The following is a 24,307-nucleotide window of genomic DNA, read 5'->3' on the forward strand; positions in this document are numbered from 1 at the left end:
CGGATTAAAAAAAATACCCACTCTGTGTAGGATAATCTGCACTAAACGGGAATATAATGAACTTTGCTCTTCCACAGCCGTGTGCAGGCAGGGAGTCGCTCAGCTCTGTTAGCAGCATCTCTACAAGTCCACAGGCAATGATGCAGCGATGGAGCTGAGCTGGAAGGAATTCAGATAGCTGCGTCCCATCCGAAACGCGCCCGGACAGAGGGAAGCGGGAGGCGATGGGAAAAGGGTGAGGAGGGGGCATAGATCTACGCGGAGAGGCTTTCAAAATCCCAAACTTTCCAACTACGGGAAGGGAAAGCACAGCTGCCTTTCAGCCCCGTGCCTACGCTACCGCAACCTCAGCGCACAACTCGGCGAGGAAACGGGAAGCTGGAGGGGGCCCGGAGCAGCCCAGGGGCATCTCCCCAAGCGCCCTCTCCTCCTGCCGACCCTGTGCACCCCGGGGCTGGAATGAGTTGGGTAGAAGATGAGCATCCTTCCTACGGCACGCAAACACACACACACACACGTACGCACACACACATACACAAATGCACGCGGGCTGTCAACGAAGGCAGAGAAATGGGATGGTGGTGGAGAAAGCTGCAAGCTGCCTTCGGAGCCGCCTTCCCAACTCACTTCGCAAAGGCTCGAACCCCTGGGCACCCGCACACAGCCCAATGCAGCGCTTACCTATTTGCACGCTGCTAGGAAAAGCTCCCATTGCTAGTCCCCAAAAGCCAGAAAACAACAAGACAAGCTGTCTGCAAATTATCCTCATCTTCTCTTTTGCCTCTCTCTCGCCTTCTCCCGCTCGCTCGCTAGATGCTGCTCAGAGAGGCATTGAGGACGAGGCGGCTACAAACAAAATCAAGAATTTAAAAATATAAAATAAAAAAAATAAAAAAAGAGGGAAAAGGGGGAGAAAAAGAGAGGTTTTCTCCTTTCTTTCTCTTTTTTTTTCCTTTTTTTTTTTCTTTCAATTTTTATTTTGCTGTTGCTTTAGGATTTGCTGCCTATTCTCTGCCGCTCTGCCTCTCTCCCCGCAGCCGCCGCAGTTTCAGCAAGCCATCCCGCCGCGCCGGGCTTTTCCCGCAGTCTCCATCGCCGGGGAGCGGTTTGTGTCCGGCTGCGAGCGATGCACATGCAGAAGATGGTGGTGAGTTTGGCGGCGGGGGGGAGCGGCTGGCGGCGGCGCGGCGCGGGCGGACATGCGCCGTGCTCCCCAGCCCCCCCCCCCTCAACCCCCGCCGCCGCCGCCGCCGCCTCCCGCACCGCCGCGGGCGGACAGCGGCCGCGCACGTTCCGCGCCCTCCCGCGCCCCTCCGCGGAGCCGCCTCGCGGAGCCGCTGCGCTTTGGGGGCGCGCCCCGCAGCGCCGCAGGACCGCGGATCAGACCCCGCTGCTTTTAATGTTTTTGTTTTCTGATTTCTATTTTCTTATTTATTTTATTTGATCATTCTTTATTTTGTTTTCTTTTCCGCATATCCGGAACTTTGCACCGCGGGGACGGAGCGGAGGGGCCAAGAACAAGGAATGCCTCATCGCGCTGGGCTGCTGCAGCCTGGAGCCGCTGTCATTAAACACCGGCTGTTGTTAATGAAGGTGGCCGCGCGCATCCACCTGCGCTGAGCTGCGGAGGTGGGGGGAGGAGGGGGGGATGTCCCGGCAGGACCCCCCTCTGTCGGGGTTTGCGGCAGAGATGGGGGCGAGAGCTGGGGATGCGCTCAGAGCTGGCGGGTACTGCTGCCAAAAGGAGGGAGCAAATGAAAGGAAAACTTCCCTGCTCCTCTGCCTCCCGCTTATTCATTTATTTTAACCTTCGGTGGGGAAAAAATCACAGAGCTTTTTTGCATCCAAACACTTATTGTTGGGTTTGAAGCCTTGGAAGTTCCGCCAAAGCGGCTGCCCGGGGTCTGGGAAATGGCAGTTGACAATTAAAAGACGCGTGTAATAAATGATAGGTAATGAAGTCATCCCAAAATAACTGTGTGTCAGAGATGGGAGTTTCTGGTTTTACCTGTGGCTTTGCAGAGATTTCTGCACAGAACGATCAGAGCCTCAATAAATTAATTTTGAAATGCTAATTGGCAATATGGAAGAATATCGATTTTTAAGGTGAACTTTGTTGTTTTGTGTTCAAATGCATTTGCTCCAAGACCAGAACTCTGTCTGCTTTCACCCAGGCTTCTTTTCTTGCCATATTCCTATACCCTATGGGGGAGAAAGAGATCCCCTTGAATTGCTGCAGAGGGTGACAGTGATTTCTGAAGAATCCTCCAAAGAGTGAGCAAAGAGCACTGAAAACAGATGCAGAAAGCTATTTGCATGGGTATGTGCACCTGTGTGTGTCTGTGTGTGTGTTTGGTAGAGTGTGGTGTTCCTGCAAATAGATAACTCTTTGAGAGATTTCTTCACAGGTCAATGGTAAACAGACTTCATCTGTACGTTGGAATACTCATTCCTTTATTTTTCAGTAGGTCTTCAACTTTCCTTTATTTTTCCACCATGTATTCCCACCCATCTCTGAATCTGCCGACTCGTGCTGCCTGTTATTTACCAGTGGCTTTTTGTGACCTCTGGTTTTGCTCTTGATTGTCTTTTTCTTCTTCCTCCTTGCCAAGAAATCTTTGTCTCTCTGAATTCTCCCCAAAGTACGGTTCTTCTTTTGTTTTTTTTTTTTTTTCCCCATCCTTCGGCATTCAATTTTTTTACTTTGGAAATCACAGGAAAATATAGTAATGAGGATGGAATAGTATTTCCATTCCATAGTGGCTGGATGATTATTCACTACTAGTAGCATGTAAACCTGGAAACCTGTAAAATATTGAGTTAATTTGACACACGTGGAATTCATGCCACATATCATAGAATCATTTGAGTTGAAAGGGAACTTTAAAGGTCCTCTAGTCCAACTCGCCTGCAGTGAGCAAGGACATCCACAGCTTGATCAGAGCCCCATCCAGCCTGACCTTGAGTGTGTCCAGGGACGGGGCATCCACCACCTCTCTGTGCAACAATGCTGGTGCCTCACTGCCATTATTGTAAGAAAGCTTTTTTCCTGTATTCAACCTAAATCTTCTCTCTTTTAGTTTGAAATCATTTTCCCTTGTCCTGTCACAACAGACCCTGCTAAAGATTCTGTCTTCTTTCTTGTAGCTCCCCTCTAGATACCGTAAAGCCCCTCTCAGGTCTCCTCAGAGTCTTCTCCAGGCTGAACAGTCCCAGCTCTCAGCCTGCCATTGTAGAAGAGGTGTTCCATTCCATGGATCATTTTTGTGGCCCTCTTCTGGACGTGCTCCAAAGGATCCATGTCTCTCCTGTACTGAGGACTCCATATCTGGACACAGTACTCCACGTAAACAAGATTAGGATTTTAGGCTCACATCCGTTATATTGGCACAGTGAGTTTCTGCCTATCAGCTGGTCTTTTTCAAATATAATGGTAACATGTTAACTTAAATTTAATTCGAGTATCTGCAGGGGACTATTTCATACAGTGGTCTAATTTGAGCTGACCAAGAGTCTCACTCAGCAGTTCCTACATGAAGTCTGTAATTTCTGTTGGAGTAAAATCATATATTTTAGCAAAACATTCAATCTTGATTTAAAGACTTCAAAAGACAGGAAATCCATCCTTTTCTTGGGTAAGTCATTCCAGTTGTTACCTACCCTCATTTGTTAAAACTCTCATTTCCTTAGCTTCAGTTTCTAATGTTTGTGATCAGAGATAAGCCCAGTATTCCAGGAGCAGTATCACTCAGAGCTGTTCCTGGAGATGATCCCATCCTCTTCTTGATACTGCCTTGTGTAGACATCTCAGGGTCATTTCTTAGTTCTGGAAAGCAGAGGAAAGAAACAGGAGGATACCACCATATAGCTGTTTTGTTTAAGTGACACACGGAAAAAAGAAGAGACAGGTTGCAGTGTCAAAGGGGAAAAGTTCAATTCAGCAGACTTTGGAGAAGTACGTGGTAGAGGATCAAGTATTTGATCACAGTGTTTACCTTTCAGAAAAACTGGGGCAGGAAAGGCAACGGGGATGTAATCAAGATTGAGGTGGAGAGTGAAGAAGGGTAGATAGGTTTTTAAACTGCTGCTGCAGCAGTTAGCCTTGGCTGACTGCTAGGTACTGTGCAGCTGCTCTCTCATTCCCCATCCCCAACAGGACACAGGGAGAAAATGAGGGAAAGAGGTCATGAGACAAGATAAGACAGGGAGACCACTAACCAGTTACTGTCAAAGACAAAACAGACTTGACTTGGGTAAAAGTAATTTATTAACAATTAAAAAATGAATTCTGATGGTGAGAAATGATTGAAAAGTGTTTTACTGAATATTCAAGCAGTAACAATGGGATAGACTAGAAGGGATCTGTTGGCAGTGAATGCTTGCTTTGCCCCAGGGCACGTAGCAGTTCTTACTGGCCTTGCCTGGAGGCCACAGCTAGAGAGGACTTCTTTTTCAGAGCATCAGCTGAGACACTGACTATGTGCTGCAGCACCTGACTGAATCCTGCTGCAGAAAGCATATAAATACAATGCAGTTTCCCTCTAGCAAGGATTGAAAACATTTAGCTATTTTCTTCATCACTCAGACATGTGCTTGGACTAAATATGTTTATGTAGAGACCCTGAAGGAAGAGGAGGAATACAAGATTTTTGCTATAGAAGAAATGAAGGCTGTATGTTAGCCAGAAGGAGTAAAACATAAGACTACCGAGCAAAAACCAGAGGCATTCACCTTATGGAAATCCTAGAGAAAAAGCAAGATATGAAGTAGACATAGATACTTGGTTGTACAAGCAGAACTTTAATGCACATGTACTGATAAATACCCATATGCTGAAGTACCAACTTTGATTCGTATTTATACATTCTTGCATTCAACATATAAATCCCAGCTACACAATCTGTTAAGAAGGCATGTTGTTATGGTTCTGAAGACACATAACTTTGTGAGGGAGAGGAGGACTTGGCTGAGAAAGGCATAAAGAAGCCGTGCTGTTATCAGGGATAGGCTGAGAATTAGGAGTATCGAGAGGATGAAAGAAGAAAGTAAGAGTGATTTCACTAGGAGTAAGAGACACAGAAACAAAGATCCATCACCACTCCTCCCCATCAGATTTCAGGTGCACCAAGGCAGTGACAGCATGAAAACAGAGAACACCCTCCCTCTGCCCTGTGTGCCAGTGCTGCTGAATGAGCTCCTTCCAAGTAGGCAAATGTCTGTACCACAAAGGCTCCCCATGGCACAGCCATCTGGGCAGAGATCAATCTGGAAATTAAATTCAGTCATTTAGATTAGTCTTGCTTCAGATGCGACTTTCACTATGTGGTCAGTGTGAATGCTTCAGCAATAAAGAAAATTCACTCAGCACCCTGTCCTTTCTTAGTCCTTTTGTGCCTTATGATATGTTGTAGCTCACATACCTGTCAGTTAGATCCATTAGACTGTAAACTCTGGGACAAAGATGTCTTTTGTGAAGTGCTTAGCACTTCTGGGCAATAAAAAGTAAATAAAATACAAATCATTCATCTAGAACTGTTTACACTCCACCCTTTGGCATCATCTCGCATCACCTCTTGAAGTGATACCAGCAGTCATGAATAGATTAGCAGTGCACCAGAACAAGGCAGTTAGCCAGATAGGTTCCTTTCAGTCACAGAACTCATTTTCAGGAAATTGCCTTAGTGCTTTCTTGCATTTTTGTTCTTATTGACTTATTTTTCATTCATCTAAATGCTAGGGTAGCCAGAACAGGTAATTATTTTTAATAGTGCCTCTCATTAACAGTATTATGTTGATACTGAGGCAGGGGTAGTAAAAACACAGTGTCTGCAAACAATGTTCTTTGCAAATGTACCAACTTTAAGAAATTAAATATTTATGCTAAGAGATCTTGACCATGAAAGGAGAGGCTGTTGTGATTGTCCTGCAGAAAGCTAAAAAGGCTGATTATAGTTTAAATCACACTAATATCAGTCACGATTATTCCAGTTTGAGAGAAATGTTGATAGAATTAATTTAGACCTCATGCTGATTTAGAAGAACATCCTATATGCAGAATTAACTGATGGTGAGTTATTAGGGAGACGTATGAGAATCTGAGCAGTCGTTCAGTTAAACTTGAAGGAACTTCAGAGAAGTCCTTCCTCACTAAGTGCTCTCAGCTCCCAACAGTCAGGGATTTCAGGTTTTTAAACCAAATATTTCAGAAAGGTCAATGTGTTGAAGAGTTTCCTACTGTCATAATTTTCGTGTATTTATCTGCTTTATTTTTAGCATATTTTATACATTCAGTGTCCACATTATCCTGTGCAAGTGAGCTCTAAAACTCATTCTAAGAAGTTCTTTTATTTAGTTGGTTTTACATCTTTCATATTTGCCATTCTTGGCACTTTGCTAAGAAAAAAGAGGTAAAAGCCAGTTACCATAACATATCACCCATAATTACGTATACATTTATAATATCACACTTCAGCTATGTCTCTTTCAAGGTGAAGAATCCATCCTCCAACTGTTCTGTCCTCCTATATTCTATACTCTGTGCTATATACTAGAACTCCACGCTCCTGCTCTCTCTACGTCTTCTTGCAACTTTTGAAAAAGTAGGACAACCAGAATAGGACACTTCTTTTTTCAGGTGTAAAACTGTTTTCTGTTTTACTCATTTACTTGCCTAGTTGTTCCAAAAATGCCATTTCCTTCCGAGTATGCAGGCAGTGTTTTTAGACTACCAACAAGGACTTCAAGATCCCTTCCCTGAATGGTAATAACTAATTTAGGGCATAGCATTTTGTATGTACAGTTAATATTATTTTTCCCATGTGCATTGATTTGCATTTTTTTGATACTGAATTTCACCTGCCACTTCATTGCTTCAGTCAACTAGCATTGTGAGATTCTTCTGCAATACTTCCCAGTCAGGAAGGTCCCTGTAAATTTCATAGAAGAGTAAAATTGGAATCTATGCCCTTTAAATTTAATGCCATCTTTGTTACATTTTTAATGGTGTAATACGTTTCTTCTGGTCAGATTTATAACCTGATCTGCATCATGGGATGTACCTGAGAAAGTAAGAATGTTTGAAGCAATGTTTCTTTCCTAAGCACAGCTTATTGCAGTAGTGAATGCCAAGCAGGTCTGAAGGATGGGGCAATTTCCTCATCAATTAGAGGTGTGTATATGTGGGAAACTGCACCAACTTAAATGCATTCCACCTGAGCTCATCTGGCCTATTTTTATAGTGAAAAATATCTTTTTTTTTTTTTTTTTTTTTTTTTTGCTAATGCTGGTTTCTTCACATCACTTGTAATGATACTTGGATCTCAAGCGCAAATGATGCATGAGTCATTGCTAGTCTTCTAGGTGCTGTATGGGTAATAACCAACTTACAGTAAGTTTACATAAAAACCATTTAAAATAAATGGACAAGGGCTGCTTCAAAAGTAATGCCTCCTATTTTATTATGTTGGCTCATGATGTTAGAGGTGAATGTTGGTGATATGGCTATAGAGGTTGGACTTTCCACCAATATTCTGTTACACTTTGTTGCTGTGAGACAGATGACAGCAGAGGAGCAGTCCAGCAAATGGTGTGACATGGAAGTGCAGATGAAGCAAAGGTGTGGAATTGAAATCCTCTATGAGGACAAAACAGCACTCAGTGACACTAATCAATGCTTGCTGAATGTTTATGGAGACCAAACAGTGGGTGTGAGCTCAGTGAGGCGGTGAGTGGTGCATCTCAGCAGTGGTGACAGCGATGTGAAAGAGAAGCCATGTTCTGGACAACCCTGCTGATTTTTATGAGTGTGGCTCGCAGGCTCTTGTTCATCTGTGGCAAAAATGTGTAGCTAATGGTGGTGATTATTTTGAACAATAGTGTTTTGTGGCAGAGAATTTTCTCTATCAAAAAGTATTACTGTGTTCTTTGTATCTGTTGCAATTTCAGTGTAAATAAGTAGGAGGCATTACTTTCGGAGTGACCCGAGCATTTTGTTTCAGTTTTTTATGCATATTTTAGCTGAGTACTCATCTGAAGTAGCAAAGTGAGAGTGCTCCCGGCTCTGCTGGAGGTGTCTGGTTTGTGGTCACCCATGCTGCAGAGCATGGTCAATATGGCCATTCCCTGAAAGAGAGGGTGCAGGTCAAAAGGCTGTTTTGACAAAGAGGCATGCATATGGCCCTCCTGAACCATGGAATATTTAAATATTGTGTTTTTAACCTGGAAGTATCACACTGATTCTATATTGCCTAACTGTACAAAATCAGAGGCAATAAAAAACCCCTGCAGTTGAAAACTTTCTAATAAAACTGAGTTTAGCATGGAATAAGATGGAAAGAACATGGGAGAAAATCATCGGGAGGCAGAAATTCAAGTTTGATAATTACAGATAGTTGGAATGTGAATTATTATGAATAACATTGTTTTTCCATAAATGTTTATTTTTCAAATGAAAAAGGACAAGTTCTTTGGATTCTGTAGAGAAAACAAGAACAGCAACAACAGCAAAGCCAATATCAAAACATAACACTATTTCCTTGAAAAAAAAAAGTGGATTTTTCTCCAAATTTTTTTTTTTTTGTCAACAGTTGATAGAAAATACTTTTCTTGATCTGACCAGTTCTCATTAAAATATCTTGCTGTAACTTCTGTGACATAATGTAAGCAGCTGAGTCAGGAAAAAGTCACGACAGTATAAAGAATGTCATCTGCTCACAACCCAGGGCAGCTCCCTCACTGTATTGACCTAATTACCATTATCTGTGAAAAACAAACAGAAAATTCACCTTTATCTGAGGATGGTAGATTTTTTAGCTCTTTTTCTGCCCCTATACCCATGTGAAAGGGCGAGCTGAGCTCTCTGTGGCTCATGCTGGATATTCCAGACTCACCACCTCAGCTCAAGCTGCAGAAGCCTCAGTATGGATGATGGCAGATGAGCAAAGAGGATATAGTCTAGATGGCAGATAGGTGAGAAGAAAGGAGATGGGGAAGTTGCTGAGCTGGCAGTGAAGAAGCCACTGCCCCACGTTTTTGAAATAAATTTGACAGAAAAATCTGAGCACAATAACCTGGAAACCTTCAGTGCTGTTTCTACAGAATCATATTTGTAGAATATAACTGCAGTTTTTATACACTAAATTGTTCATTAAAATAAAATTAGTTTTCATTAGGATTATTGCCAATAACAAGGATTATTTTCACCCAAGTATGCCCCGTGATCTAGTCTTATTTTTCCCTATTCCAAACTGACCCATATCAGTAAGTCTGAGAGACAAATACACTGCCATCATGCCATTTGTACTTTTATATCAAAGCATTAATTATTTACATGAAGCTATTTCCCAGCTCTGGGAGAAAAAAAAAAGAAGAAAAAAAGATCAAGAAATTTAATGCTTTTCTTAACATACACAGATTCTACTTTTTACTTAATTTTCATATTAATTAGCACTCATACAATAGAGCTCATACACAGGGCATGCATTAGCATGCATTAGAGGATGCATTTTCAGCCCACAGTTTGGATATTCTTACTTCCTTTATTCAGTGGTAGAGTTGAAGTTTATCTCAAATAAATCTGTCTGTCTGCCTTAGCTGCAGCCGTCTTCCAGCACCTGTCTCCACAGCGAAAGCTGCAGATTAGATAATTGCTGCCATTCAGCTGTAGCCACGTGCTCTCTGTTTGTACAACTAGGATCTGTTTTCCTAGAAAATCAGAACACTCTTTGATGCCTTAAGTGCTGCAGGCATACCTGGTATTTGTTCTGAAGTGTTTGTTCTTAGGAGTATTCTGATGATCAATATACATCCGTTTTCAACCAGTTAACTCTTTAAACATATATACATAATAGGGTTCATCTAACCAAAATCAAAGTGGGTATGTCCATTGCATTATAAGGTGAAGTTACATGAAGCAAATCAGGGCTAGAATGATCTCATCTTGCACTAAAATCCCTTAAAAACAGTTAATTTTGAAGCTGTTGATTTATTTATTACTTAGTACACAGTGATTCATACTCTGTGAGTCAGGTCAGATTTTGTTTACAGTCATATTTTTTAAATAATCCCAAATACAATTTAGAACAACTTCCTCTGTCTTTAGCTGTGCTAACTAGCACTGTAATAGAAGTAGGGTGCCTTTTGGGGAAGAAAATGTGCTCTGTGAAAGGGCGGAATTATCTAACCTTATGTCACTTAGAGCACTCATAAAAAATCCATAAATGGTCCTTGCTAAAGCACATCATGTGGTCACTGAATTAGAAATGCGGGGATGGAATAGATTTCCAAAGGTTACATCGTTCAGTCCCCTGGCGCTGGGGAAGAATCAAATACAATGGAGTTTCCCACAGAGAATTTTATCTGGAACATATTTTTTTAGAATTTCTGCCAAAAGACATTTGAGGGTGTCCTGTTCGAGATTTTTCCTCTCAATTTTACCTTAGTATTTGGCCTATATAGCCTTTACTGAAAGTTACATTGGGTTCTTTTTGTCATTCTTTCTGGTGAACAATGGGTACCAATCTATCACTGTCTTTCTTATTAACAGCTTTCTGTACCCTGGAAGATTTATCAACTCCTTACATGCCTAGACTAAAGGAACCCCATTTCTGCGGTCTTCCTTCATGGATAATGCATTCTGAGTCCTCTTCTCCATCTTGCTGTTTGCTGCTGTGTGATTTCCACAGTGACTACCGGTGTTTTGGAGGATGGTGTTGAAGACTGCTTCAGCTGCACTTTTCTGGGGAGCAAGGAGGCAATCCCCACCCAGATCTTGCCTGCAAAATTCTTGACTGCAGGAGGCGTTCTTTTCCTTCCTTTCTGGTGATACTCCATGTTGACTAACAGCTCATTCCTAACATGTTAGAGAATGCACGTCCTTCTTCCTTATTTGTCATTTTGAGTTTCTCCTTACTAGTTATTGCGATCTGTATTTCCTTCCTTCCTTCCTTCCTTCCTTCCTTCCTTCCTTCCTTCCTTCCTTCCTTCCTTCCTTCCTTCCTTCCTTCCTTCCTTCCTTCCTTCCTTCCTTCCCTCCTCTCTCCGTCCCTCCGTCCCTCCCTCCTTCCCTTCCTTAATTCTGGGTTATGTCTTTACTAAGACAATTTTGAATTTTGGATTTGTTTACCAGTCTTCTATAACCCTTCAGTAACCCTAACACATCTACAGATTTTATCCATTAACTTTGAAGTGCATATGTTTAATGAAATGTTGAAGACAGTTGGGCCTGAAATCTCAGAGGAAACCAGCTTGAAAGGAAGACCCTTTTTGGTACTGACAGCTATTCTTACAGAAGAGCTTTTCAGACCACATACTGTCTTTTATGATTTTTTTCATCCAGATGACATTTCTCTTATTTTCCTCTGATAATTGAATATGTAAAATACAAAAAGCCTCCTTGAACTCAGAACATGGCAAATTTTGTTTTTCTTTATTCAGTATTCCAGTTATCCTGTCCAAGAAGGAAATTAACTTGGTTTGACATAATTTGTTCTTGAAAAGTCTATTTTGGCTATTTTTATTATTCTGCATGTAAGTTCACCATTTGCACATTTATTCATTTTTTCCTGTAGTCCTGTAGTTAGGTGAAATAATCTGTTTTCTTTGAATCCTCTATTATTCCTCTCTATAAGATACCCGGTTTCTTGTTTTCTGAGACCATCTCTATTTAATATGACTCCTCACATGTAATTACTGGAGCTTAAAGTAATGTTATTTATTTCTTTATGTAATTGAAGGTAAATTTAATCATGTCCTCGACATTTTAATATATAAATCTCATTTAGAAATATTAGATACTATGTCTTAACTACTGAAATTCAGATGTTGTCTTTCCTAATACTTTAGAAGGCTTGAAAACACCTTGAAAGAGTCGCTATCATAAAACTATGCTTTAGCTCCCGGTAATATTCCCCACAACATCCAAAATACTCATTTGTGGTGGTATTTGAAATAACAAAATCCACTTTCACATAGGACACATTCAAAACTACTTCACTGCAGTTGTTTGGAAGTATTTCACATTTTGTTCCCTGAAACATTTTTTTCAGAATTACCATTGGAACAGTACAGTTGGAAGGAACCCACAAAGATCATCGTGTCCCTGCTGCCTGACTGCTGGAGGGCTAACCAAAAGTGAAAGCACGTCATTAGTAAGGGCATTATCCAAACTTCTTGAATGCAGAAGCCTTGTAAGGTAAGGAGCTAACACAGTAGTTCAGTAAAGCTGTGTTTCAAGAGGAGTCTTGTGTGGTGGGAGGAACACAATGTGATGCCTGGGGTGAACAGAGTATTTCTTTATAGGTATTTTAAACATTTCATGTCATACGAGCACCTGATGCACAAGCGTGTGTGAACTTTGCTGAGAGTTTTTACATTCAGAACAGGAAAACTTCCACCCATATAAACTCATGAATACAGAAATAATTACTGAGCTCTAAGGACACGTCGCAATGACATTATCATTTGTCAGCAGGATACCAGTGACTGCTGTCATGGAAAATTTACATTAGCAGCATTGTTAAATAGTCTGTTTACTAGTTTCTTAATGACCTGCAGCAAACAATGATTTGAACTACTTTATGAAGTTCAGCAGCGTGGCAGGCTATGGTTATGTTGAATGTATTTTCGTAGGTTAATGATATTAAGGTAGAATCAACATCAGCTGTCATGTCATATGCAATACAATTGCCTGTGAGTTAGCCTTGGTGGTAGTTCTTTCTGTGACTCTGGTGTAGGTTAGAGGTGCTGAGTTAGTTTTAAAATACCCACTTGAAGTGCAAGTAGCAGGAATCCTGTAGGGGCATGAAGCACGGGGTGAGGAAAAAGTGTTTTAGTATTTTACAGTGAGGGTGGTGAGGCAGTGGCAGAGGTTGCCCAGAGATGTGATGGGTTCCCCATCCCTGGAGACTTTCATGGTGATACTGGACCAGGCTCTGAGCACCTGATCTGGCTGTGCATGTCCCTGTTCACTGCAGGAGAGTTAAACTAGATGATCTTTAAAGGTCCTTTCCAACTCTAAGAATTCTATGATTCTATGATTCTATACAGAACAAATTGTTTTCAGAGGAAACTGATCCTAAAGAAAAATGTCTTTGCATTTATTATGAAAGGTTACTACTATTCCATGCTGTTGAATAATTGCTAGAGGTGACTTGGAAATTGAACTTACATTAAAGGCACGTCATTGTTCACACACTGTGGAGGGGTACAAAAGAGGAGTGAGGCTGGTGTGCAAGGAGTCCATTCCACAGAAGTTCCGTTGGCAACCTCAGTTCTTGGCAGCATCAGAGAACCTTGATGTGCTGATTCTAAGAGAAATACACAGAAGGTGGAATGAAAACATCATGGCCATGTTCTGTGGTACCACCACAGAAATAGGAATGTGATGGTACTACGGAACCAATAAGCCACGTATTTGCTACCTTGAGCCGACAGTCTGCCATTTTTTAACATAATACCATCCTTCAGTTGAATTTTACTCAATATAATACCAAAACACACCTCCATCCCAAAAGCAACCCTCCTCCAAGGAGTGAACACCCCTCACTAAGCATGCGCTCTGAATTTTTTAACTATCCCTTTAAAAGCAAAGTAGGAGAAGTTTACACCAATCATAACAAAGGTATGTATGACTGGAGTCACTCAAGCTCCACCTGAAAAATAAAGAAACAGTATAAAATGGATTAAGGGGAGAGGGGGAGGGGATGTCAGGGAAGGTACCATTGTAGACAAGATGGAGAGGACACTTCTGGCTTCTGGGACCATCATTTATGAGATAAACCTCATTTCCCTCCCCATGGGGATGTCTGTTGGGTAGGATTCACACACACGGTTTTACCAAGGGCTTCCTCAGCAAATTTATCTACTTTCTTGTTTAACCTCACTTTACTTACAGACCATGTATTTATTACTGGCAATCCAAAAGAATACGTAACCTGTTGCTTTAATAAACTGCACTATTCACTAATCTAGCCATGTAAGTTCTCATTGGACATGGCCCAAACTCCTCCAGAGTAGTTGCAGTAGCCCATTCGATCACCACTAGACAAATTGGGCAGTAAACTGTGAATCTGTAATTGTGGTAGTTCATATATTGAACACCACCAAATCTGTAGCACTGAAGTGAGCATGACACAGAATCTAAGGTCAGCCACTCACCCCCAGGTATTTCACGACAAGATGGAACGTATGGGGGTTCATTTTCTGCCAAATTCCAATGACCTTTAATATGACATATATGTACAAAATGAAATCCTTCCTTCATTTTCGTTGATTACATCTCAGTACTGAGGGCTACAGAATGCATCAAGAATTTCAAAGTTCAACATTTTCAGACATTTTTGGAATTAACAACATAATATGGTTACAGTCAGAGAAACAGCAAGCTTAGGGTGAGGATACTTTATTGCTCATATGAATAAATTTTACATACATAATTACATACTTTTACAATACGTATTTGCAATATATTCATCATATTTCTCTAGTTCCATAAAATTCATGAAGGTAAGGACTGGTTGAAATTTACCACTGAATATTTACTCTCTTACATAATGACTACACACTGAGTCAAAATCAGAACTGTAGAATATCCCAAGTTGGAAGGGACCAAAAAGGATCATGGAGTGCAACTCCTGGCTCCACACAGGACCTTACAAACAAAATCCAAACCCTGCGTCTGAGAGCACTGTCCAAACGCTCCCTGAGCTCCAGCGCTCAGGGCCGTGCGCTCTGCCCTGGGCAGGTTGTTCCATGCCCACTGCCCTCTGGTGCAGACCCTCTCCCTCACCTCCAGCTGCCCCTTCCCTGACGCAGCTCCGTGCCGTTCCCTTGGGCCCTGTCACTGTCACAGAGAGCAGAACTCAGCGCTGCCCCTCCGCTCCTGGTAAGGAGCTGTAGACTAGTATGAAAATACTCAAAGTAATAGTGTAATGACAGTTTATGATAAATAATACATGTGTAAAAAGGAACAAAATTAAACTTGTAAATGTAGCTCAGATTCCATGATTTTCACACTTGCAAGTGCTTGATTTTATAACCTTAACAGCATACAGCATAGAGCTTCTGTTCTTGTGTAGCTTAGAAAAAAGGAAAGCTCCTCCAGTAAAGGAACTAGTGATCACTGAACATATTTTTGCATCAATTTTTTTTATTAGATACTGTACTTGCCCTGTATTTTCTTCATAATGATCAGTTTCTTTTGAATACATTTGTATCCACCTAGATGGAATACGGATCTTCTGCTGTTATACAAAACCTGCAACTTAATTAAAGTTTGGGTAAAAAACTCGTAAATAAATAAAAAAGAACAAAATATTTCTTAAGCTCAGAAGGAGCCAGGAAACTTCTGAAATGAAATTATAGTATGCTTTATCTTTAAGAAAGAGTAATGACATATAAGCAATTTTTGCTTCTTTTATCAGCATGAGCAAGTGTGTTATTAAAGAACGTTGTTTGAAAAGTGCCAGTATCTAGTAAGAGCACACTCGCTAATACATTTTTGAACAAAAATATCTGGAAGCTTTTGTTGAAGATGAAATTTATTGTGCTAAGCGGGAACACATGTGGAGGCTAGGAAATGCTGTTTTTAAAGGGCAGGGCAAGTCCAGGCTAATTTAAAGAGTAAGATTTTTCAAGATGAACTCTGACTAAGGAAACAGTGGCACTCTCTGAATGAAAAAATGAATGAAAAATGTGAAGGGAATGTCTGTAGATCAGAGCAGGGAATAGGCAGAACGTTTATGAATGATGAATCACAAATTTATGAATATTAAGAATTTATAACAACTGGTTATTTTTGTTGATAAAAATAAAAATACTTACAGTATTACAGCCATTAACAGAATTATTTTAATACAGAACACTATGAAAAGCACTTACAATTTATGGAATATTAGGGAAAATATAGGTGCATTTAGCTTCATTACTGAAGTATTTGGAATCTTTGATTCAAAGCCTGACATTGCCACTAGATGAAGATGTGGTTACTGACACTGGAATTCAGAGCTAGGAATCTTTATCTAATGGACAAATATGCCTTAAAACAAGTTTAAAACAGGAATACAGTACTAGATAATGTATGTTACGAGCAAATTTGTGTTAGCAGGCAAACCAATGCATTATTTTACTCCTTTTTTTCCTAGTCCTTTATTTCATTCATATTGTCTCTTCAACCACTCTGAGGTAGTGGTTTTTGTCACTTACGACGACATATTCGACCGCATCTGCACCTCCACGTGCAGGCGCAGAAGAGATGCACTCACGGAGTGTAGCTCATGTGGCAATTTATTGCTGCACAACAAGCTGTTATATACTGTGACACGCGACTGCCCAGGAAACCCATGACCCAGTCACCCCTCCCATTGTACCACCCTCAACCCTGCCTGTTACCCCAACAGTTTTAATTACAGAAACACAGAATTGTAGGGATTGTAATGGACCTCTGATGATTGCCTAGTCCAACACCCCTGCTAAATCTGGTGGCAGTTTTTGTCTCTTAAACAGTGTCAGTTTTCAGTTGTTTGTTTGCTGTTAAACTGCAACAGAGTTGGTTGAACTACTTAGCAAAACATAAAAAAGTTCCTAGAGAGTTTAGTCCTATTTCCTCAGGCAGAGGAAGAGGGACATTTTGTAGAGATTCCATGGTCTGAATTCCAAGCTATTTGAAGCTGCTGTTGTTACTAACACTAAGGAGATCTGAGATTCCTTCCAGTGCAATACAGATAAAGGAAACAAATCTTTCTGCTTTGAATGGTCCACAGAAAAAGTTTATAATAAGAAGCAAAACCCAGACAAATAGAGAGCGAGAGCTGGCTGAGAAGGGTGACAGGTAATTGTGAAAACAGTGATAGCTGGGATAGATTCAGACATGCTTGAACGTTTTCGAAATGGTCAATACTTACTGCAATTGCTTTAAGATTTCCTTCTTGACACAAGATGAATCTCAAAGTGTCAGCACATCAAAATAACCTATGAGTGTTAATAGGATTCTAAGAAACAACTGATTACATGTAAAGTTGAAAAGTTTGGCTGTTAGTGTATTATCTTGTAAAATGTAGGACCACTTTCTATCATACAATCTTAAATATACCTTACTACAAAACACCTGTTCCATAATGTAAAAATATTCATCCTGTATTTTAAAAAATCCTAGTAGCTCTGGAGAACTTGTCAGTATAATGAAGAACGATTCCCAGAGTTCCCAGAATGAGATACTAAGATCACATGTGAAGTACAGAGCTGAAGTATGGAGAAGGACCGTTTCATAGAATTGTGGAATCATAGAATCACCAAGACTGGAAAAGACCTACAAGATCGCCCAGTTCAATGAACCAGAACTTAGCAAATAATTAGAATACCTCATCTGTGTGTTCAAAGAGCAATCTGTCAAAGTCAATGGAAACAGATGATTGATTGACTGACTGATATTACAGAGTTTGATCTTTACTCTAAGTATCAGTGAACACTTACACACATTCATCAAATGGTTCATAGTTTATACTTTGTGAGCAAAGCTGTAGAACTAGGCTTTAATAGGAGAGTACATTTGTATTCATTATATATTATTTAAAGGCGTCATTTCATGGAGTCCAGAAATGTCCTTCATCTCTAATTTCTGCCTTGTGGTGTGGGCTGTTTTCTCTGTTTGGAGTCATAATTTACATTTGTTGCAATTTCAGCCTCCTGCTTACAGAATCACAGAATCATAGAACTGTAGGGGCTGGATGGGACCTCTGGAAATCATTCAGTCCAACCCTCTACTAAAGCAAGTTCCCTACAGTAGGTTGCACAGGAAAGCATTCAGGTGGTTTTGAATATCTCCAGAGAAGGACACTCTATAACCTCTCTGGGCAGCCTGTTCCAGTGCTCTGTCACCCTCACAGTAAAGATTCTTTTCTGATGTTCATATTTAATTTCCTATGCTCCAGTTTGTGCCCATTGCCCCTTGCTCTGTCTTTGGGCACAACTGAAAAGAGCCTGGCCACATCCACTTGAAAACCATCCCTTAGTTATTTATATGCCTTAATAACATCCCCCTCAATCTCCACTTTTCCAGATTGAACAGCCCCAAGTGTCTCAGCCTTTCTTATAAGGGAGATGCTCCAGACTCCTCGTCATCTGTGTGGCTCTCTACTGGACTCTCTCCAGCAGTTCCCTGTCTTCCTTGAACTGGGAGCTCAAAAGCTGTTGTTTTCAAGAAATTAATGAGTTTGAAAATGAAAATAAATTCCTCACTGAATATTTGTTACACTGTTGTCAGTTTTTCAGAAGCTTCAATGTTCAGATTCTTTAACAGTAGGGGAAATCTTCAAAAAGCAAATAGGTTTTTTAAAAGACAGATATATTTGGAAAATTTATGTCTTATTTTTTCTTTTTCTTTTTCTTTTTTTTCCCTTTTTTTCTTTTCTTGTAGTGCCATGGGAAATAGCGGGAGGCAATATGAGATGTTTTAGCTATAAATGTCTGTCTTATGAACATCTTACTGAAGATGCTATGAGCTTCTTAGACATATAGACTAAGAAGTGCCATCCAGAGGAGGTCCATGTGCAAAATTTAGCATTCTAATTTCTGATCTACATGTAAATATTCCCTGGAAAATGTATATACATTACAATAATTTGTAAAAGCAGGCTTGTTGTGTGTGGCAGATTTACTGTGGATACTACTGTTTCTCTGAAATAGTGCTACAACTGAAAACGCAACATCAAAATTGAAGCAGAAGACGGCTAGCATTTGGGTCCCAAACTGATTTGAAAGTGTCACATGGTCTGGAATGTCTTTTTCAGTGTTTTTTGTTTTTTTTTTCCACTGTGCTACTGGATCTTCTAGTACAGCAGCAAACTGATCTACTTGCGCGAATAGTTTCAAAGTCACAGGGTTTTAGAAAGCACCAATGATACCTAGTATTGTTGCTGTAATTTCAGAAATGTTATAAGTCAGGGTTTTTCTTCATCATTAAAACATGTTATGTTGTTAAGTTAGAAGAATACTACAGGATGTGGATCCTGTTGTTTGGAAAACAAGGAATTGAGGTGTGAGAAATTAATGGAAATTCACATTTACAGGAAAAAAAAAAAAGCCTAGTTTCTGGAATGGTACTGGAAATTGTTTGCTGAATGGTTGTTAAGAAGTTTAATGTTTCCTGTATGTTAGTCTGTCTTTAGACCTGAAAATAATGTTGTCTGCTTTTTTATTTATATGTGACAAGACTTAGAAGTATCTTTGATTCATGAGCAGAAACAGCAGAAAGAAGATGATAAAGAATAACTCTGGTTATAAATTAAAGTTAATAGACTTTTTTTTTCTTTTAAACCCACACCTTTTGTTAACAGAATTTTTTCTGCATTGTTACTGATGCCTTCATGCCTGAGAAGTTTTATTTGCCTGTGTGCAAATGGAGCAACTGTATGAAATTAAAGTAAAATGCTGCTCTAACTTAGCTGTTAGGTTGCAAAGTTAGCACACTGATTTTTTTCTTCTGGTACATGTTCTTTTTATAAAGGAACTTTATCTTGTGGCTATTGATATATTGCAGATGTAAATTTTATTAGACAGTATAGGAAGAAAATAATAGAATCTATGAACAGGCAGTCACTATCAGCAAATTCTATTAGCAAACAGATAAATTTCAAGCCAGCTTATTGTTTTTTAGAGAGGTTTTGATTATTTCAGGAGACCAAAATTGACTTAGGTAAGATTATCCTCATCACTTAGATTGAAAGAGAGTACTTTGCACTGACTAGAAAAGGATGTAAAGTTTTACGTATGTGTTTTTGTATGTGTCCTGATTCACAAGCAAAACAATGAGCACTAGGCACAATAAGATGTAAATAACCCTGTCAGGTCTTGGTGGCAAGTGTCAGTCTTCTCCTAGAGCTGGGTAGTGCACACACCCTCCACAGCACTATTTAATGTCACAGTCAAGACACCTCCAGATGCCAGTAAAATGTCAGGACGTCTTAGTCCTTTTAGGAAAACTAATTTATTGAACACTGCTGTAGGACAATATATAGGAAATATATGCCAGGAAATAACTGGTACTGGAAACAGACAAAAGCAGTGAGAAAAGGTAAAGGAGGTGGATGTTGACACAGGTTCCCGGTATAGACTAGATAGATGAGAGTTATAAACTGGAGGCAGTATCACTATCTCACCTGTGCTGCCACTGCAGCTAGTTAATGAGGTAATTTCATATATTCTTTGAATGCAAAACAGAATAGAAGCATTACTGTTGAATTTTCTTTAAGGCTCAGGCACCTGCTCAGTGCTTTGTGCATGCTGCTGCCAACAGTTTACATTATAGAAGTACCACTGTTTTGATCAATTGCTTGTTGTCCTAATAAGGGTGCGTACAACCTCTGCTTTGCAAGAGTACTACAAAATAAACAGTTTTTTGAATCCAACAAATCTCAGTTTTAAAAGCTTTTGTAAATCAATTTGGTTATGTCATATAGTTTCATTGGAAAATGTGAAAACAACACTTGTTACAGTGAGCTAAGCTTGCAAAGGGCAGCATGCTATTATTTTTACAGGCCAATACTTTCCATTTTCAGTTCCTGGGGCTCGCAATTGGGTTTGAATGACAAATATTTTGCACATGACCGTGTAGGTGCATAAGTGTTCAGCTACAGGCGTAGGGCCCCAGGGACACACACAGTCCTGCAGGGCTCTTGAATGTCCCTGCAACCTTTGACTGAAGGCTTCATTTGCCCAGTTCCAAGTTTCTGGTGCCTGACTGAGCCCTGATACTGTGGTACTGGCCCCTAGTCCTGTTCCCGGTTATTCACTGAGTTTCCTGAGTGGACTTTGGCCATGACTTGTCACCTACCAGTTCTGCTTGCCTGCCACTAGGTCAGTGACATCACCTGTGGGTGCAGGCAGCACCCAAACCTCACAACAAGCTCCCTTCACACTGTACTATTAACTAGATAGAATCATAGAATTGTTAAGGTTGGAAAAGACCACTAAGATCATCCAGTCCAACCATCAACCCATCCCCACCATGCCCACTAGCCTTAGAACCTTAACCCTTAGTACCACATCTACACATTTCATGAACACCTCCAGGGACAGTGACTGCACCACCTCCCTGGGCAGCCTGTGCCACTGCCTCACCACTCCCTTCTGAGAAGAAATTGTTCCTAATATTCAATCTGAACCTCCCCTGGCCCAACTTAAGGCTATTACCTCTCATCCTATTGCTTTTACCTGGGAGAAGAGGCCGATGTCTGCCTCACAACAACCTCCATTCAAGCCATTGTAGAAAGCGATAAGATCTCCCTTGAGACTTCTTTTCTCCAGACTGAACAACCTCAGCCTCTCACCATAAGACTTGTACTCCAGACCCCTCACCAGCTTTGTTGCCCTTCTCTGGACATACTCCAGTGACTCAATGTCTTTCTTGTAGTGAGGGGCCCAAAACTGAACACAGTACTTGAAGTGTGGCCTCCTCACATGTGTAGTGTTACCAGAGACCCACTGAACCTTCACTTCTGGAGCATCCCTGTTTCTACATATAAAGACTTACGTCGACCTTTCTGGTGACTGGGAAAATGTAGCTCCAATCTGCTAGCTTTAAATAGACACTGCTATTGCCTGAACCCTTTGAGGTCAGTATTAGCAACGTGTGACTTATGACAAGCAGCCAAGAAGTTTTCACTCTGTACAGTATTTTGAAAGTCTGTCTGGAGAGCTTCCTGCATAAAGTTCTCCACAAGCACATGGATTTTGTATGTTTTCAAATCCTACTGCTTAAAATAGCACAGAAAATGTCTTGCTAGCCAGGCATTTGTAGTTGTCAACCTCTGCTTAATGGACACCTGGTAATCTGTGGTAGTCATGTTGCTAAATCACACAGGGAGAGATTTGGGAGCGTAGAAGAGTACATGAAGCTTCAGAAGCATTAGTGAACTCACTGAATAATTACATCTTGGCAGAAAGGAGTGGAATGGTGGAGATGTTTAGAACCTGTGGTGATGATGACAAAATCCTACCTCTTCCTACACAGATGAGCGGAATTCCCCTCTGCAAGCTGACAGGATTTGTTTCTGTGTTTTACACAACTTAGGATGCTCTGGATACTGATGGCAACACTCCTTTGCATGAATAATTGATTATTTTTTTAGTAGGTGAAGGACGAGGATCCTGTTGTGCTATTGTTTATATGACAATTAAAATAATCATCTGGAAGATGGAATCATGCCACTCAGTATTTATTTGGGGAAAAACAAGCAAACAAAAAAAAACACTGTCATTTTCTTGTTCTCCCCATTCCAATTATGTTCCTCTAGAGAAGAGAGGATGATCAAGCATTGGAACAAGTCTTTCTTTCGTGCACAGTTATGTAGCTTCCAGCAGAAGCAAAAAAAAAATGACATGTTTGTGTCAAGTTATGTTCATATATATAATTACCTAGATGCACATATTTTGGCTTAAAAATGACATTTTCTATTGGGTGGGTAATCATTTCGGTTTGTTTCTTATATGTTCAGAAAAGCACAGAGAGAGCACTGGTAAAAGACTCTAAATGTCTTGTAAAACAGTACCAAGAAGACTAAGTAATTCTGCTGGACTGGAAGATCATAACCACATCTGAATGTTTCAAAGGTATTTCTGAAGTCAAGGTAGACAACATCTACATCTGTCCTCTCATCTACAAAATTCAAGTTGACCTTATGTGGCTAGCCTTATTTACTGGTGGGTAGCAATTACTCTCACAGTTATCTGGGCTGGGATGGAAGCTTAGGATTTGAAGACAATGTGGTTCATGCTGCTGAAATGCATGACAGTTGGAAGAACTACTGAATATTGTTTGTATAATGTAAGGTCTCTGACTGAGGTTGATAGCCAACCACATGTAGCACCTAGAGGCAGAAATACATCTTACAAATATGTCTCACTTACCTGCAACCTTCCCTGTATTTTAAATATTCATGACATCTTGTAGTAATTAATTCTAAAGTTGCATTTCATTTTATTTCATTTTCATTTCATGTTCATATACTTCCTTATAATTTCCTAGTGTACTTCCTCATTATTCTGTTACAAAATATGAGGAATAATCTTTCCTTTCTGTGTTGATAGTGATTTTACATATTCGCCTGTAAAAATATCTTTTTCTTTTTCCCAGATGATGATGATTTATTTTTCTGTTCTGTATAAAGAAACTATTGTGTTCTTCTTCTGGTATACTTTTTTTTTTTTTTTTTTTTTTTAATGCAATGATTTGACTTAACCCTTGTGAGACATTCCAATATGGAAACTGTGAGTTTAATTGCTGACATAGTTATTTCTTGCAAATTGTCCTCAGTTATCTTGGGAAACACCCCCAATACAACTACTAGCGGAACTGCTTAAATGTATTCTTGACATTTTGAGAGAACTGTACACAGTAGTTCTCTGAGTTTTTCATGGTGATAATACCTAACTTGGAGTCTTCAGCACCCATCAGTAATTCTATTTTTTCCTCCATGTACTACTACTCACTTTTCTACTGCATTTCCACTACCATTTTATTACTTGGTCACCAGATTTTGTTAACTAGAAGATAACAACAAAACTACTTCTTGTAGCTGGAGAAAGATAACTGACAGTATAACTTTTCAAATGGTTCCTATTTTCTGTAACACTTTCATGCTAAATCCGCACCGGTGCAAGAATATCCATAAACATCCACAGCTCTGGCTTGGAAAAGAGAGTAACTTGAAAAAGAAGAAAATAAGAGCTTTTTCACATCAGTTTTTACAGAAGATCTTTAAATCCCATGTAATCTTGTTCATTGGTGCAAATCTGTGGGGCCCTGACTTCTCAGTGCTAAAAGGAACAATTACAAAGTGTGTTTGTTTGCTTTTAATAGCAGGAAAAAATGGCTTATATTTGAACTTGACTGCTACATTTGTATACAGAAAGATTAACTGACTGAAACAATGAGGAGGGAATAAAGGACAAGGTTTAATTCATGCTCTTGCTTGGTCAGATTTTCTTCCATTCATTTCTAACCGCCCCCCCCCCCAAAACAAACAAACAAACAAACAAACAAACAAAAACACCAAAAACCCTGTAAAATGTTTTCACAAAGGATTAACCTTGCTAGAATTACCTTCTCTACTGAAAGCCGTTTCCATTTAATATTTCTGGCCATTTTAAACTTTCAGGATCAGGTACAACTGAATGAGCTTTTCAGTTTAAAGAAATAGGTCTATAGCAAATGGTTATAAACTGTTGACCTTTTCAGCTTGTTCAACAAGAAAAAAAAAACCTAAATTACTTTTTGGAATTCAAAACAAATAAACAAACAAACAAACAAAAAAAC

The 24,307-nt window shown here is 40.0% G+C and overlaps 1 protein-coding gene and 1 long non-coding RNA gene across 17 annotated transcripts in view; one reads left to right on the forward strand and one right to left on the reverse strand.

Annotated features, from left to right (window-relative positions):
• Nucleotides 1-1,143, reverse strand: part of GRIA4 (glutamate ionotropic receptor AMPA type subunit 4) — a 222,562-nt gene extending 221,419 nt beyond the window's left edge. For 11 of the 16 annotated variants that reach the window (XR_005845305.2, XM_040661315.2, XM_040660594.2 and 8 more), the window contains exon 1: nt 22-450. Coding sequence is in view for 15 of the 16 variants with exons in the window: in XM_040661315.2 (XP_040517249.1) it covers nt 22-250 (229 nt within the window). In the remaining variant the exon portion in view is untranslated. Of the gene's footprint in view, nt 1-21; nt 451-681 lie in introns of those variants that run through there. The other 5 variants (XM_040661138.2, XM_040661078.2, XM_015277725.4 and 2 more) reach the window with 2 other exon arrangements.
• LOC124417379 lies at nt 217-23,992 on the forward strand. Its single transcript, XR_006932088.1, has 3 exons — nt 217-1,147; nt 10,544-12,190; nt 22,488-23,992. It is a non-coding gene; the product is annotated as an uncharacterized LOC124417379 (long non-coding RNA).
• Nucleotides 23,993-24,307: the final 315 nt, after the last annotated feature.

Source organism: Gallus gallus, chromosome 1, assembly GCF_016699485.2.
Source record: "Gallus gallus isolate bGalGal1 chromosome 1, bGalGal1.mat.broiler.GRCg7b, whole genome shotgun sequence".
Taxonomy (NCBI): Eukaryota; Metazoa; Chordata; class Aves; order Galliformes; family Phasianidae; genus Gallus; species Gallus gallus.